At 38.3% G+C, this 18,605-nt stretch overlaps 1 protein-coding gene across 5 annotated transcripts in view; it reads left to right on the top strand.

Annotated features, from left to right (window-relative positions):
• Positions 1–5,310: 5,310 nt before the first annotated feature.
• The window catches only part of HMGN3 (high mobility group nucleosomal binding domain 3), a 31,980-nt gene continuing 18,685 nt past the window's right edge, over positions 5,311–18,605 (top strand). Inside the window, exon 1 of one of the 5 annotated variants that reach the window (XM_060616006.2) lies at positions 5,311–5,553. In XM_060616006.2, coding sequence (XP_060471989.1) covers positions 5,539–5,553 — 15 coding nt within the window. In that variant the 5' untranslated portion in view covers positions 5,311–5,538. The remainder of the gene's footprint in view (positions 5,554–18,605) is intronic. The other 4 variants (XM_060616007.2, XM_060616008.2, XM_060616009.2 and 1 more) reach the window with 4 other exon arrangements.

The following is an 18,605-nucleotide window of genomic DNA, read 5'->3' as shown; positions in this document are numbered from 1 at the left end:
ACTCTGATGAGTTTAAGCGGCAGCAACAAGAAGAAGGAGAGGTAGATAACACAGAGATTGAACCTGAAAAGGACTGGGGGTGGGAAAACTGTATAGAAGAACTGTGTAGAAGAACACACATAGGGTAAAGAATGTGCACATAGATTAAATTTGATTGAAGGCTGGGAAAAACAACAAGTTGGTTCCTGTTGGAAGATCACAGAATGCCCTGGTTCCCTTGCTGTTAATGCAATTACAAGGTATGCTTGTACAACCACTGAAATAATACAACATTGAAAGGGTGTGGTTTGTGGAGCTTTGGGCAAGTTAGGTTCCCTTTGAGGATGTGGGGTCAGGGAATTTAATCTTATCAGAGGTTCAGGGAGCTGCCTAGAGTGCTGCCTGGGAAGATAGGAAGAGGCGCTATTCTAGGGACCTCAGGGTCTACAGTTTTCAATGATCCTTCAGGTTCCTTGCAAAACGAGAAGAGGAGGGAGAAGAATGTGGACTAAGCATGTAGTGCCAGGCTAAGCTGGAACTGAGGAGAAAGCACAGGGGAGGCCCATGGTAGGGAAATTTCACCCACAGAATTATGCTCCTTCTCTGGAAGTGTGTTAAGGAGGCAGCAGCCTTTTATATCATTTGAATCTAAGTACCAGTGGTCAACAAAAATTTGTTGAGACCTAAGGTCGAGTCTAAACTTCTCAAATTCTAGTATAAAAAATCATAGGAGAAACTTGTTTGAAGTGCATATTCCCAGGTCCAGGCATGAAAAATTCTGATTCAGTAAGCTCGGGTTAGGGCCTGGGTACCTGCATTATCATCAGGCAGCTCCTATAGAGTATCCTGGTTACTTTGTAAAATTAAACATGGTGTCTTTAAAAGTTAGCATCCAATCAAACTAGAGATTTAACTGATAAAAATACAAACAAAATAGAGTATTCCTTTGCTACCTCTTGTCAATTGTTTTTGATGTTGTTTTGTTATACTCCTGAATTCATTCACTTCGGGAATTCTTTGGCCAATTACCGAATAATTTATTCCAGAATTAGAGTTATCAGAAGCAACAGTCTACAGATTCTAGATATTAATTCTCCAGAAATTCGCCATTAATTACAGCAAAACCCTGCCTGTGCCTGCCTGAAAGAGGGAAGAAGTGACAGATCAAGAGGGAGGTGGTCCTTTCCCTTCAAATTTTCCTTTCAAGATTTGAAGATTAAACACCCTTCTTCCAGAGGAAGAAATTCCTGGAACCCCAAAGATCCACAAGATTCATTAGGGCTGTGAAGTAGCTTTAAAGTTTTTTCACCAACACCCATCTTAAAATACATTTCAAGTTACAACCTAGAACACACACACACACACACACACAAACACGCACATGCGCACAACTATATGTGTACATGTGTGGTATGTTTATGTGGGAATGTGTGAAAAATGGAAACATTTTATAAAACACTACTTAACTTTACCATGTGAAACACTCTGATATTTTCCATGCTCTGCCCTTTCTTTTCTTTTCCCTTCTCCTTTCTCTTTCTTAATGATACTCATGATACCATCAATGACTTTGTCCTGCTGTTTGAAAAATGCTGAGGCAGGTTTAGGATTCCAACTGTTTCAAGTAGGAAAGAAGTAGAGAGGAACTGGAATTGGAAAAGAAGTTTGTTCACTAATTTTTCCTTCTTTCTTCCTCAGGCAGTAACTCCCTGCATTTATCCATCATCTGTCTTCACTAAAATAGTCTCATCTTATAGAGAAGACTTTACTGGCTTAGAGGTTGATGTTTCAAAGCAAGAGAAATACTCAGCAGAATATACTGCCAAACAAATGAGTCTTTACTTCTTACCATGTTGACCTTGCCTCCTCACGTGGCATGCTCCTTTCTGCTCAAGTGTCTTATCTCCTAACCTGGAATTCTAGCTACCCACTAAATCATTCTCTTTGCCTACTCTTCTTTCCTCCAGAGGTCTGTGCTTATTTTCTCAGATGTTGGAAGATATTGAAGATACAGGGAGAACCCTCTATTCCCCAGTGTTCTGCTCAAGCAGGTGTAATCCACTTCAAAGGAAAGAGAATTCATGCTGTTATTCATTTCAAAACTAACCTGTTATTTTTGTCACTTATAAATGCACTAAGAGGCTCAAATGACCCAAGGTTCCCACAATCAACTTTCTTTATCCAACTAGCTAGTTTCGTTTTCATTGCAGTTATTTTATTATGTGCAGTAAAAACATTCACAGTTTTGTTTGTTGTTGTTGATAGTTTAGCCTTGAAAAATATAAACTAAAGAAGCCAACTTTGCACTTACCATCACAGAGGGAAAAATTCACCCTAGACTACTTTTGTTGTGAAGCCTTTCCATCTCCGTAAAGAAAAAAATTTTCAACCCAGATTACAAGTGCTACCGAGCATCCTTCCACACATATCTCATTAAAAGTGTCTTCACTGGCTTTTTTCTTAACCACCAAACATTTTGCAAATTAACTCTCTTCCAAGACAGCTCCACTATAAATATTATTTTTATGGTAAAATTATTAACCTCAAAGTTTATCCAATTCTCAAGCAATGAACTGGTTTTATTCAGATTATTTTTAGTATATTGTGATCCACTGAATGCCTGAAAGTGAAAAATCTATCAAAGACAACTGGGATCATGTCAAAATGACCAATTTGGGCAATATGAGTATAAAAAATAGTAATAATAGCAATAGATTGAAGTGTACCAAATACATAAAAATCCATGAGTTCCTAAAGATATTACAAAAAGAAAGTCATTGACCACTTCTAGAGTTTGCTAGGATGCTAATTTGTTATTCTGAAAATTAATAAAGAAAAAATCCAAGCATTAAAATTATTTAATGACATTGTTTAATGCATATTTTCATCATCTGCATGACCAAAGTGAATTTGGCCATGTTTGTGGTGTAAGACTTCAATACATTTTCCTATGAGGTGAACTTTTGCCTTTCAATATGATTATGAAACTAAGCTTGCCTAATTTTACCTTTTCTGTAACTTCAAAAGAATGAAATTATTCAATATGGTCTTTTGTATTTGACTTCTTTCATGTGGCATTTTGTTTCTGGCATTCATTCATGAAGGAATATTTTATTCCTTTTAATTGCTGAGTAATATTCTATTGTGTATGGTTACCATAATTTGCTCACCCATTCACTGGTGCTTTTCCTGTATCTGCTGAAATGATCATATTGGTTTTTTTCCTTTATTCTATTATTATGGTGAATTACACTGATTGGTTTTCAGATGTTGAACCAACTTTGAATTCCTAGGATAAACCTCACTGGTCATGATGTCTTATCATTTTAAATGCTGTTGGGTTTGATTTACTAAAATTTTGTTCAAGATTTTTGTGTCTAACTCGAAAAACAAATAACCCAGTGAAGAAATGGGCAGAAAACATGAATGGACACTTCTCTAAAGAAGACATCCGGATGGCCAACAGGCACATGAAAAGATGTTCAACGTCGCTCCTTATCAGGGAAATACAAATCAAAACCACACTCAGATACCACCTCACGCCAGTCAGAGTGGCCAAAATGAAGAAATCAGGAGACTATAGATGCTGGAGAGGATGTGGAGAAACAGGAACCCTCTTGCACTGTTGGTGGGAATGCAAATTGGTGCAGCCGCTCTGGAAAGCAGTGTGGAGGTTCCTCAGAAAATTAAAAATAGACCTACCCTATGACCCAGCAATAGCACTGCTAGGAATTTATCCAAGGGATACAGGAGTACTGATGCATAGGGGCACCTGTACCCCAATGTTTATAGCGGCACTCTCAACAATAGCCAAATTATGGAAAGAGCCTAAATGTCCATCAACTGATGAATGGATAAAGAAATTGTGGTTTATATACACAATGGAATACTACGTGGCAATGAGAAAAAATGAAATATGGCCTTTTGTAGCAACATGGATGGAACTGGAGAGTGTGATGCTAAGTGAAATAAGCCATACAGAGAAAGACAGATACCATATGGTTTCACTCTTATGTGGATCCTGAGAAACATAACAGAAACCCATGGGGGAGGGGAAGGAAAAAAAAAAAAAAAAAGAGGTTAGAGTGGGAGAGAGCCAAAGCATAAGAGACTGTTAAAAACTGAGAACAAATTGAGGGTTGATGGGGGGTGGGAGGGAGGGCAGGGTGGCTGATGGGTATTGAGGAGGGCACCTTTTGGGATGAGCACTGGGTGTTGTATGGAAACCAATTTGACAGTAAATTTCATATATTAAAAAATAAAAAAAAAAATAAAAAAAAATAAAAAAAAAAAAAGATTTTTGTGTCTATGTTTATAAAGGAAATCAGTCTCTAGCTCTCTTTTCTTCTGAGGTCTTATACCAGTTTTGGTATCAGGGTAAAACTGATCACATAAAATAAATTCGGAAGTGTTTCTGCAAAGCCTATTTAATGCCTTGCAGAACTTTGAGAAACATTAAAATATGTATATTTTAAATATGCTTATTTAAATGTTTCAAATGTAAAATAATCTGTTCTGACCTTGTTCATTCTTTTTCTGATTTCCATAACAAATATATCCTATTCATCTTTGAGCCTAGTTTGAAGTTGGCTGAATTAAAATGAACATTTAAAAAAAATTTTTTTTTAAGGTGTGCCTGGGTGGCTCAGTTGGTGAAGACTCAGACTTCTGCTCAGGTCATGATCTCACCATTCATGAGTTCAGTTCATGAGTTCAAGTCCCCAGTAGGGCTCTGTGTTGATAGCTCAGAGCCTGAAGCCTACTTCAGATTCTGTCTCTGCCCCTCCCCAGCTCACGCTCTGTCTTTCTGTCTCTCTCTCTCAAATATAAGTAAACATTAAACAAATTTTTTTTTGAAGTTGACTGAATTAGTGATTTGTAATCACAGATTTTAAGATATTAAAACTAAGTAATTTTAGAGATTATTGTCACTAGATATCTAGAACGGGAAGCTGAGACCCTTAGAAATTGCCACACTCTTCCACAACAGGGTATCTTCCCTCTCTTACAGGTCTCCATCACGTAACATTCATTACAAGCCTTTATGGGTAGGAAACCTATAAAGTGCCTGCTGTGCATATACTTACACTATAAAGTTAATGTGTCCATCCTTACTCTTTTTCCTGTCTCTAAAGGCCCACGCTGTTCCTAGTGACACAATCCAAAAAGGGAGCAGGAAAACAATGAAACTCCAGGACCCTGTAGCTTGGAGGTTACTAGTTGAACTGGGCATGCCCAGTCACCAGGCAGATTTTTTCGATGAAGTGGAAACTACAACAGCGCTTACCGTGTGCGCGGAGGTGGGCGTGCCCTCGTGGAATTTAGAATGTTGCCGCAGCCAATGGGGCCTCGCGGCCGGCTGCTGGAGCTCCTCATTGGGTGAGCGAGGAGACGAGCGAGTAGAGGGCCCCTGGAGGGAGCCGCGGAGGTGCAGGTCGGAGAGGCCGGGTACGCCGTGCCCTGCGCGTGAGCAGCTGCAGGGGCAGCGGCAGCATCCAGCGGCGGTGTCTGCAGTTCCACCCCGTTGCTTTACTTTTTAGCTGCACGAACGTAGTCATTATGCCGAAGAGAAAGGTAAGTCTCACCAAAAAGATTTCAAAGGCCTTCAAATTGTGCTTACAGCAGATCTTGTCATTGCAATGGATTGCGCGGAATGCACTTGGTAGTAACTCCGGGTTTGCGAATCTTTTTGCTTCTCCACGCTTGTTTTCAGATGCCTGTTGCAGACATTCCTCCTTCCCTCCCTTCCTCCCTCGGTCCCCAAGGATTTCTGAATGTTACTTTCTCTCCAGCGACGCCGCTTCCCTTCTTTTTTGAACTCCTGGTAACTGGAATGGTTTCCACCTTCTAACAAGAAGAAGCAAAAGCGCTTTCCATTCCCCTTTCCAGGAGGGGAGTTTCCTCTTTGAAACTGCCGGGTTGTGGAAAAGCAGTGATTGGGGGAAAACAAGTCCATGCATAGAGAGATCGAAAAAAATAAATAAGTCGGGCAGATGTTGGGGTTATTCCCAGGTGGGCCTAGCCCACGGCTGGGCGCGCCGCGTTGGCTCTGAGGCCAAGAGAGAGGGAAAGCCATGTTTAAAATAGCACTCACCCCCCTGCTCGCCTCCGCTGCAGACCCGTATGTACCAACTCCAGTGTCAATCAGGGCTGGGGACGGCGCAGGCGGGGCCGGGCTGCCGGGACCTGCCCGCAGTTCGCGGCGGGAGCGGCGGAGTTAGCCACGCACCGGACGGGACGGCGCCAGTGGCGCCCACTCTGGCTGCCAAGGGCAGGGGCCACCGGGTCCACTCTGGCGACCCAAGCCCACACTCAGTCGGGCAAGGCGGGGTGCGCGAGCTCCCAAGTCCCTCGGTGCTCACCGGGAACTGGGATCATTTTCGTCTCGGCTTCGGTTTCTTTTGGACTATTACGTCCCCTTCCGCGCGGGTCGCGGACACCAAGTATCGCACACCGCGACGCACGTTTCCGTAGGTGCCGGGCTCAGACCCCGTCATTGTCCCGGGGAGGGAAGGGAAGGCTTGCCTCCACCCTGAGAAAACCGGTGTGTGGCGGCTGTTCTGAGAAAATGCTTTGCACCCTCCCACCGCCTGCCAGCAGTGTGAGCCAGTGAGTGTATTAAATTTGAGGCAAAATTACAAATAATATCCTGCATTATCAATTAAAAACTGTGGACTGATTGGTGTAAATGAATGCGTTACTTTAAAATATTGAAGTTTTAAAAATACAGAAGGTTTTGCTTTCTTACCTACCATTACTAAGAATTTGGTGGAAACTTGCCTCCACTTTTTAACAAATATAACGAAAGTGGTTTTTTTTCTTAGAGTTTATCGTGCACATACTATGTGCTTCATATTGTGGGAAGAATTTGGCTTGCATGATTTCATTTACTCCTCAGTACACCCCATTGAACTAGGGCTTAGAGACATGAGTTACCCAACATTGCACCAACCAATTGCTAGTAACCAAGGTTTAATTAGATACTGTAGGTTCAGAGTCCTTACTTTCAAACATTATTCACTCATTCTTTTCATTTAGTGGCGGTAGGTGAAGAGGAATTTAGGAAATGCAGAGATTCTCAGCCCTAGAAAATGGATGGCATTTACTGATATTTGAGATTCATTATTTAAAGTTAATGTTTATGAAAGTATTTTTTTCTAGCCCTGTTTTACTAGAACTTAGATATTTAAAATGATGCCACTATTTTCAGCATTTTATCTGAGGTTCAGTGACAGGGTTAGGAATTCTAGTAGAGTCATATCCTTACAGAGTGAATGGTGCCTTCCCCTTTCCTGAGAATTATTAACAAATTTAAATGAACGGTAACTTAGATATGCACAAAACCCATTATTATAATGGACCCTGATGTGCTGGAGTCCTTGTTGCTAAAGGGCCAGAATTGGTGAAATCATTCTTACCTTCCCTTGCTGTCCACCTTTCTAAAGGAAACAGTAGGGAAGAAAAGAATTACAGTAGAGGAACTGTCTTTTGGTTATTGTTTTATTTCCCTGGAAGGCAGGGAGCACCCCTATGAAGAAGCTAGCCAGCCATCCTGGGACTAGAGGCAAACCTGTGTACAAGTACCTGAATGTCATCCCTCAGGACATCAGAGTATTCTTCAGAGATGGAAAAACTGTCCTTGATTAGTAAGAAGGCTCTTCATTTATACCTGGAGCCCAAAGTTGATACCTGAAAAGAAGCAGCCACAAATTAAACATAGCTAACGTGGCCATCCCATCTATCAGTCAGACCTTAGAGCTGCCTCATAGAATCCTGGAGTTTGTTGGAGCTTACATTGGAAAGCACTATCTTTAGGTAAAGCCTGCCTGGATGCAAAGAGAAGAACTGAAAACAGTCTGTGCCTAGCTTTTTGAGGTATGTAAAGCTGGGGCAACTGCTAAAGCATTTACATACTACTCCACATTATTTTTCTTGACTAAAGGGACTGCCTGTTCTACATTATAATACATTTGAGGAAAGTGCCCCACAATACCTTTTTTTTCTCCATCTTGGCCCTTTTTTTTCAACTTTTCCCAGAAATCAAGAAAAGTTATTTAATGAACACCTGTTTAGGCTGTTCTGTAGTGTAGGATATGGAATCCTACCACTGCTTTAATGTCGTAGGGATACATAGTTTGCTCTCATGGAACTTATATTTAATTCATTGAAGATGATAAGAGTGACAGGCACTAAACACTTGAATAATGTTAAGACTGTATATATGTGCCAGAATATATAGTATAGGTATAGATTCTAAATGCTGTAGAATTGATAGGGAAAAAAGGTTGAATTTGGGCTGGTCCTGCAAGGGTGGGTGGGACTCAAATATATACAGAGAAAAACAGTCATTTTCTGTTATCAGGCATTTCAATGCCTCTTCTGATTATTTCTTAACCAGCTATACAACTTAAAAGCCATAATATCCACATTAATATAAAATGTTCTTTTATTTCTTAATCATATCTTTGTTTTATCTCTTTGTGTGATAGTTATAGCTATGTTAAACCAAATAGGTGGTTTTTTTTTATAACTGCTGTAGAATTTTTTGAAGCACTCAACAATAAGGAATTCTTTCGTTAGCATTAAATCTCCTTCTGAGTTTGTAAAATAAGAATGAAATTCAGTTTCCTGTATTTATTACCTAATGGGTGATGGGTCATTCACCACCTATTAATAGTGAGTGACATAGCAAGGAAAATGATAATATGCATGAATGCAGTGGTTGTGAGATAATGAGTGACTGAGTTCTAGAGTGTTCTGGTCAGACATCCATGAATGCCTACACTGGTCACGTTGTTATATGATGATATGATGTCCTACAAAGAGGCATCAGCCAGTGAGGCCTAGAGTCATAGCCTGGCATGATTAGCAACAGCAACCACATTTTCACATCCTTCTTTTTATTTTTCCACTATCTCATCACTAGAACTATTGGAAATATCTAGTGTATCACATCAGAAGTTCTCTAATGAGGCACTTGTCCATGAATTCGGGGTATAAACATTCGTGTTTCTTTATACACTTAAAGGCTTAAAGAAGAAAAGGCTGTCTGCCTCTAGCTTTGAAATTTGAAATTAGGGTTTTCTTCTCTTAAAGTAGAAAGGCCCGATAGTGCTGGGCTTGGCACGGAGGATGATTAACTAACAATATTCAAGGTTTCTGATTACTGTTTCAAAAGAATACCACATGTCAAAACACCAGAGACAGACTCTGGAAGTGAAAATACAGATGAATGTGACTACATGAAAATGAATATTTCTGTATGACAAAAAGAAAAACCTATTGTTAATAAAATCTAAAAACTTACGAAAACTGGGAAAAAATGTTTGTACCACAGATCACCGAAAAAAGTTTGCTAGTTTAAAAATATAAAAGAGTCTCACATGTCCTTATGGAAAAGATGTATATTTAGAAACTAGCAGACCCAAATAGATGAAATGTTTAGATTTGCTAGAAATCAAAGAAATGTATATTATTAAGAATAAGGAGATGTGATTTTTTAAAAAACCAGTCTGGTAAAAAAGATTGGAAGTATCACTGCTAAGTGCTGAATTGTACTGACACTCTAGCAGCAGTCAGGCTATATGGATGGGAATATAATTTACTTTAAAAAAAAAAAAAGCTTGGGGCACCTAGGTGGCTCAGTTGGTTGAGTGTCTGACTTCAGCTCAGGTCATGATCTCACAGCTCGTGAGTTCAAGCCCCGCATCGGGGTCTGTGCTGACTGCTCAGAGCCTGGAGCCAGCTTCAGATTCTGTGTGTGTCTCTCTCTCTGCCCCTAACCCACTCGCATTCTGTCTCTGTCTCTCTCAAAAATAAATAAACACTAAAAAAAAAAAAAAAAAAAAGCTTTATTGGAGGTATGATCTACTTCCCATAATGTCCATTCATCTATGCAAATCAGTAATTTTACATACATTTATAGAGTTTATGACATTACCGTAATCCAGTTTTGAGCCATTTCCATCACTGGAGAAAGGTTTCTCAAGTTTTTTACAGCCAGTCCCTGCTCCCACCCCAGTCCTAGGCAACCACAAATCTACTGAGATTTGCCTTTTCTGGAAATTTTACATAAAAGGAATCAAACAATATGTAGTCTTTTGTGTCTGGTTTCTTTCAACATAATGTTTCCGAGGTCCATATGTGTTCTAGCATGAATCAGTATTTCGTTCTTTTCTGTTGCCCAGTGATCATCTATTGTTCATCCTTTCACAAATGGATGGACATTTGGATTGTTCCAGGTTTTAGTTATTATGAATAACGCTGCTGTGAATATTTATATATAAGTCTTTCATGGGCACATTTTCATCTGTCCTGGGAACTTTCCTAACTGTAGAACTGGTGGGTGGTTTGAAAGTCTATTTTTAACGTTTAGGTAACTTCCAAACTGTCTTCCAAAGTGATTATACATACCATCAATGGATGAGGGTTCCAGTGTTTTAACATCACTGATATTGTCAGTTTTAGTTTTTTTCTTTGTAAGGTTTGCATTTATTTTTGAGAGAGTAAAAGTGGGGGAGGGTCAGAGAGAGGGGGGACAGAGGATCCAAAGCAGGCTTCATGCTGACAGCAGTGAGCCTGATGCGGGCAAACTCCTGAACCGTGAGATCCTGACCTGAGCCAAAGCCAGACACTCAACCGACTGAGCCACCCAGGCGCTCCTGATATTGTCACTTTTTATGCTTATAGCCATTCTAATAAATTTAATTTGTATCTCCATAATAACTAATGACGATGAGCATCTTTTTGTGTGCTTACTAGCATAATGTATGTCTTAGGTGAAATGTCTATTCAGATATTTTTGCCCGGTTTTTAATTGGGTTGTTTCTTATTGAGTTGTTGGGATTCTTTAAATGTTCTAACACAGGACCTTTATCAGCTATGTGATTTGTAGATATTTTCTTCCAATCTGTGGCTTTTTAAAATTTGGAAAAACATGTTTTTTTAATTTTGATAAATCCATTTAGTGTCATGTTTAATAAATCTTTGCCTAATCCAGAGTCACAATTATTTTCTCATAAAGCTTTATAGTTTTAGCTCTTATATTTGGTTCTATGATCCACTTTGAGTTAATATTGTACCTAGTGTGAGATAAGGGTTTAAACTCTCTTTCTCTCTCTCTTTTTTTATTTTTTGGCATGTTGATAGCCAGTTTTCCCAGCACCAGTTGTTGAAAAGACTGTTCGTTTGCCACTAAATTGCTTAGGTACTCTGGTGGAAAATCGGTTCATCTTAAATGTAAAGGTTTCTTTCTAGGCTGTCAGTGATATTCCATTGTCTATATGCCTGTCCTTAGATCAGTACTGCATTATCTTGCTTACTATGGTTTTAGAGTAAGATTTGAAATCTGGTAGTGTCAGTCCTCCAGCTTTCTTCTTCTTTTTCAGAATTGTTGTGTCTATTGTATTCTTTGCATTTCCATATAAATTTTAGAATCAGCTTATAAACTTCTACAAAAATACCTCCCTTGACTTTAATAGGGATTGAATTGAATCTGTAAATCAATTTGGGGTGAATAGCCTTTTTAACATACTGAGGTCTCCAGTATGAATATGAAAGGGTCTAACTACAGGTAGTGTGCCACCCAGATGCTTACTGAGTTTAATTGAGTTAATATTGAGATGGTACCTATGTTTGAGTAAAGGCTCCAAAATGGCAGAGTTGTACATTTTATTCATTCATTCGCTCATTCCATGTTAAATAAACATTTATTGAGTATCATCTTTATGCAAAGTATCATCATGTTGGGAGAATAAGTGAATTGGATTTTTTTCCAACCCTTTTTGAAGTGAATGAGTAAATGCCCCTATTTTTAAGGATCCTTTAGTCTGATAGGGTAGGTAGTATACATATGTAAATATTTATAATTTATGGCAAGAAATGATAATGAGCCACAAGAAAAGATAAAAGCATTGAAAGGTTTGGCCAGACCACATGTCCAGAGAAAAAATACTGACAAGAAATTGTTTGGTTAAAAGGGTTGAAGGTGATAGGTTTTTTTTTTTTTTTTTAAATCACAAGAGGATCAGTGCTAGTTTGTTATTAAAGGTGATCTGTCATTGGTTTTTCTGTGAAGTCTTGCTTTCTTTGAAATATGAGGAAGTTAAATTCAAGGCCTGTTAACAGTTGAGATTAGATTGTATGCAGTAACTACCCTCCCTCATTAGTGCCTTTCTTTTAACTACTGTCTTGTATTTTTATTTTTATTTTTTTACTCTCTTCTATTTTAAAGGTAGTTGTCTGACAAGCACCATGTTTCTAAATTGGGACACATGGTTTGATTACCTAATTTAGATTTAACTTTGTAATCTTCCTAATTTGACTTGACTGTGAAATATTTGATGGCTCTGATGTTTCTCATATCCCATGCACCTAGCACAAGTAGTATAACTATTTGTTGAACAAGTGCATGAGTGAATCATTTCCAAGGGAAGAAAGTAGTAAGTTTAATTATTTCATATGTTTGTTGAGGAGGTAGTCCAGTAGGGTTCTGACATGTACCGTTTACTGGCTGTATGATTTAGGGCACATTACTTCACTTCCCCCTAAACTTCTAAGTTCCTAATTCTCTAAGACTCAGTTTTCTTGTCTATCAAACTGGGATACAAATATGCTTTACCTCATTGGGTTGTTGGAGAAATTAAATGAGATTGTGAATGCAGAGTACTTTGCATAGCACTTGCCATGTGTAAAACACATGGGGTGTTCGTTATTGTGATAATGATATTTTCAATTATTCAGAGAACTACAGTGAAATAATAATAAATAAGCACCATGCTTCCATTTGGTAGGAGGATAAAATGGCACACAGCATGGATAGGGAACAGGTAGATTGCACAGTTTAATTAACTGCAGTTACAGAAATAGATGTTCAACAACTGAATAACAAATGTAGTGTTTTTGAAGGAACATAAGCTTTAATCTGGTGCATTTTTACAGGGTTGTGTTTTCTCAAAGAAAAAATATGTTTAAAAATATCTCCATATAACATTAAAATTCCCTTGGCAAATCAGTTATCAAGTGATCCTCTTTTCCTATACTTTCCACCTAAAACACTGCTTTTGTTTATACCCAAGTTAAATATATTCCACTTTCCTGCAGGGTACAATTTGGAAATGGTGACTGAAATAAACACCATTTAAGCTGTCTGCTTTCACAGTACCTAGTATGTTGAAATATGATGTTAGTCTCCTGAGTAATTTAAAAATCAGTGTTGAAGATAACAAACCAAATCAAAATGTTGAATTCCTTTTTCACTGGCTGCTTATTTTTTGTACATTTCACTGTCTTCTTAGAAGAGTTCAGTCAAATCAAGTATTGGTTCCTGGTCATGGTATTTATTGAGTCCAGTGTTATTATATCTTGTGGACACATTCAGAAATGGCCATTTAGAGATGCCTAAGGCAAATGCATATTTGATCACACTTAAAGTAAATGATACACTATTCAGAAGTCGGGAAATAGAAAAAACAGTTTTAAATTTCAAAATGAGTTGCAAATTTAATATTTCAAGGGAAACACAGCAGTAACAACATATAAATACATTTATTACTATTAAAATTTAAGTAGCTACCATTTATTAAATGCCTGGATGTACCAGACCTTAGCTTTTATATGCTTTACATTCATTAGTTTAAACCCAAGTATGTGAAGCTACTAGAAACAAACATATATGGGAAGTATTATGGTGTAATTTCATATTATTTCATGTTATTCTCACAACTGTTATGTGAGGCTATTCTCATCTCACAGATATGGTAACGACAGCCACGATAACTAACATTTAGATGGCTTTCTGGAATTCAGGCACTGTTCTGAGCACTCTGCATTAATGAACCTAACCCTCCCAACCACCCAGTAAGGTATGTACTCTTCAGACTGTGGTCTCACAGAAGGCCCCCTTGATAAGAAATGGCCCAGCTGGGATTGCAGTCCTGGTAGTCTGGCTCCAAAGCCTGTGCTTTTAACCGCCGAGCCCTACGGCCTTTCTCATACACAGAAGAGAATATTGGGATTTAGTAAGAATAAGGAATTCCCCCTAGGTCACACAGCTAGGAGGTAATAGATCCAGGAATTCTAACCCAACCCTCTTTACCCAAGAATTTTGCTCTTAACCATTACACCACAATACGTCCCATAAATGTTTATATCTAGGAACCTCATGTAGTTTTACTTAAACGAAGATGCCCAATGAATGAAACAAGGAAAAATCAAGAGTTATATAAATACGTAAATGTTCCTTTGATTAAAATGTTGTCTTTATTAATAGACATAGGCTGATGGCCATTTTTTCTAGGTGCCAGTACAAGTTACCCAAGAAGTATTTATTATTTATGATCATGCCCTAAGGTTGGCCTCAGGGTCAGGCCTCTGCTTCTGAGAGAGGCACATACATTATCGTGAAGGCTTCTGGTATGCCAGTAACTAATAGACTGTAGAGCCATATACAAGATATATATGTATACATGCACAATTTCCTCACCCCAGTATTAATATCTTTGAGTGTTGAAAGTCTAAGACTCAGTGTTTCTTCAAATTACAACAAACTGCTGGATTTACTATTTCCAAGATATATTGTCTTCATTAATTTGTTCTATATAGGCTAATAGAGATAGTCCCCTGTGATCAGAAACACATAAGTACGCTTGCATATTATACAATATATTGAGAGGTTGCAACGTAAATATTACATTACCATTACTTAAGCATTGCGTTTAAAAAATGAGCCGGTGCTTTTGTTTTGGGAACTCTTCGAATAGAATAAAAGCTTTATAATTTGGAAAATCTATTGAACCTAGGACTGAATGGATTTTTATTTCAGAGTTCTGGTTTACCAATTATTTAATGTTTAATCACAACATTTATTTTTTTAATTTAATGTTTGTTTATTTTTGAGAGAGAGAGAGACAGAGTGCAAGCAGGGAAGGGGAAGAGGGAAAGGAAGAGAGAGAGAGAGAGAGAGAGAGAGAGAGAGAGAGAGAGAATCCCAAGCAGGCTCCATGCTCACTAACTATGAGATCATGACCTGAGCTGAAGTTAGAGGCTCAACCAACCAAGCCACCCAGGCTCCCCACAAAATTTGTTTTTAAAAGGTATACTATAAAGTGATATTAGTTTAAAATTATAATTTGATTATGTGACCCCATGCAAAGATAAATACAAAGTCTACCCTGGGTTCCATATTTATTTTTCTTTTTTTCTCTTTCTCTCTCTTTTTTTCTTTGTGGATATAAGCTGTGTTTTTGTTTTTTTTTTTTTTTACAATACTGGGCAGAATTCTATTTTGTAGGAAATCATGAGTATTAAGCGTGGTGTATGTGGGCAATAAACATACCAAAGATTTGAGGTGGTCAAAATGTGAAGCTTTGAAGGCTCCTTCTGAAGTTCTACATTCCATATAATACATTCTATTCTTTCTACGTCTCATGGCTTTCCTTTACCTTTTAGTTATAATTTTTAATTTTATTATCCCCCTTTTTTGTGGCCACAGGTCAGTCACATCAGAGCTAGCTGATTAATTTTGCAAAAATACAAGGACATCGTAACTGTGCTTACCATTTGCTAGAAATTAATTCATACCAGCGCAAATAGGAAAATAAAGTAACCATCTGGAAAGATCCCTGGTATACAAGTTGGAAGACTTGGGTGTAGTGTGGACTCCACCACTCTTTAGAAGGGGAAAGTCACTTGACTCTTTGAACTTCTACTTTTCATCTGTAAAATGGGAATATTAAGGTCACACCTCTGTATTCCCATGCTATTGAGAGGACCAAATACAACAACAATGTAAAAGTACATTGAAAAATGTAAAGTGCGGGGCACCTGGGTGGCTCATTCGATTGAGCCACCGACTTCAGCTTAGGTCATGATCTCACAGTCCGTGAGTTTGAGCCCCACATCAGGCTCTGTGCAGACAGCTCAGAGCCTGGAGCCTGCTTCAGATTCTGTGTCTCCCTCTCTCTCTGCCCCTCCCTTGCTAATGCTCTGTCTCTCTCTGTCTCAAAAAGAAAAAAAGACATTAAAAGAAAAAAGAAAAATGTAAAGTTCTACAAAAATTGATTGTTTTAATAGATAAAAATACTTTTATCTGTGTATGTAACCATTTAGAAACCCAGAATAGTACATTTATGTGCATCTCAACATACGGTATTTTTAAATGGGACATTGTTTATTGTTATTCCAAGAGGCTCACCAGTGAGGGGGGAATAGGAAACACTCCACTACATATTGTGTGTTTGTTGGCTACATCTATAGATTAAGATATTTCCCAATCTGGAAACCCTTTGCTCTTCTAGCATCCTAGATCTGCACCTAATTTTTAAATTCGGAAAACTAACAAATCAGTCTGAGTGTTGTAGTAGTTAAGGGAATGAACTCTGAGGACACCTGGGTTGTTTATCAGTTAAGCGTCCGATTCTTGATCTCAGCTCAGGTCTCCATCTCAGGATCATGAGTTCAAGGCCCACATTGGGCTCCATGCTGGGCATAGAGCCTACTTAAAAAGAGAGAGAGAGAGAGAGAGAGAATGAACTCCGAACCAGCCTACTTCGGTTTAAATCCCAGGTCTTCACTTACAGGCAAGTTTACCAGCTGGGTAATCTGGAGCAAGTTACTTAACCTCTCTGGTCTCAATTCCTCATTTATAAAATGGACATGATGCTAGTTTACCAACTTCACAGGATTGTGGTGAGATTTAAAACATTTAGATCATTGCCTTGCATATAAGTGCAGTATACATTGTTTATTATTATTATTATTCCTCTTGGTCCCTTGTCTCTTTCACTTGTACTCATGAAGAAACTTGGGCAGAGGGAAGTGAGATGTGAGCCACACTGGAATTCAGGCTTCTGACTTCAACCAAGTGCTTTCCCATTGATGCAGTACAACTCACATGAAAAACGTAACTCGGGTAGAAAAGGCAATTCAGACCAAGGAGATGTGTGAAATATTTAAGACTATTTCATTGAAGATATACTTCCGTTATTGCATTACATATATATATATATATATATATATATATATATATATATATATATAAAATGCTAATAAAATTTCACTGAACATCCTAGAACATGGCTTATTCTTTATTTTTGGTTATCTTTTATACCTGAATACAATGTGAGATATTTTCCCTAAAAGTATCCCTCAGAAAAGAGATAGTTGCTATTTATTTCAGTTCATCCAAAGTCTTCTAAAGCAGAGTTTTTAACTCAATTATTTTTATCTCTAACAACAAAATAAAATTTGGGGAAGACATACTAGCCTGACATGACATTAATAACTGCAATTTGGATTTATATAAGTTGATGAAATTAACAGGCATAAGCAAGGAAGGAGGTAGCAGAGAAATGTAATATTAGTTTGATTATTAATCCTCTTAAAATGATCTCTCAATTGTAAGTATTGGGTTTTTAAAGATTATTTTACAAAGCAGTGAAGTATTGGAGGATCCCAAACATAGGCCTACGGGATGAATGAAAAACAATCATGCTAATGTTAAATAGTGATCCTGTGGCTTTGAATCAATATTTTAGTATCTGTTTCATATGTCATAGGAATATTTGAATTTAAGAGAACTACCTGTTATTTTAAAAAACCTCCAGAATTTCATGGGCATTGCCCCCATTTGAGGAGGGGGGGAATTCATACTGTGTTAAAAAGTTGAGTTCTGTGTTCATTTTAGCTGAAGAGTGATAAGAGTTAGTTATGGGCACATTTCTCTGGGTGGATTACTTGGATTTTTTGTCCCAGAATTTCCTCTGCTAACCAGCTCACTCTTAGACTGCTTCTTTCCTGTAGCTTTGGGTTTATAACAAAAAACATAAAATTAATTTTTAAAGAAATTTTGATAAAGAGATTAAAAAAAAAAAAATACTGGCCAGGGTGCCTGGGTGGCTCAGTAGGTTAACCGTCAGTAGGTTAAGCTCAGACCATGATCTAGGATTCATGAGTTTGAGCCCCACATCTGTCTCTCTGCTGTCCACGCAGAGCCTGCTTCTGATCCTTTGTCCCCCTTTCTCTGCCCGTCCCCCGCTCGCACTCTGTCTCTCTCTCTTTCTCTCTCAAAAAATAAACTTTAAAAAAGAAATACTGGCCAGCAAGTTAGAGAAGAATCACCTCAAAGTAATACCTTTCCTGGGTTAAAAGAAGTAATTACTGGTTTATTTGCACTGTTATGTCTGCTCCCTAATTTCCTGCATTGGCATGGACAACCCAGGAGTTGAGACTGGATTTGTTCTGTGGCTGCTGGAAAATGATTGCTTGAATTGCACAGATACTGTAGGCTCTCAGGTAGTGCACTTATAAAGCAATAGCTCTTGTCTCTCAGTCTTAGAAGAAAATCTCTGAGAGCCGACACTTACCAATCATTAAGACTTTTTGGAACTTTGACATAAGGCCCAGCATTTGTTGCTGAGACTCCCGAGCCCTCCCCTTTCTTCTCTTGTGTAGCTTAGAAGAAACATGGCACAAGCCGGGTACTAGCCTCACCACGTCCAGCCATCTGCCACACCCTCCATATCTCTCTGCTGTGAGAAGTCCACAGGCTCATGCTGTTTGAACTGTTCCCAAGCAACTGTTGAAGGGTATAAGGAATTTCCCATCTTCTCTGATATCTTCCTGAGTTT

Source organism: Panthera onca, chromosome B2, assembly GCF_046562875.1.
Source record: "Panthera onca isolate mPanOnc1 chromosome B2, mPanOnc1 haplotype 2, whole genome shotgun sequence".
NCBI lineage: Eukaryota > Metazoa > Chordata > Mammalia > Carnivora > Felidae > Panthera > Panthera onca.
This window is presented reverse-complemented; position numbering and strand designations above follow the sequence as displayed.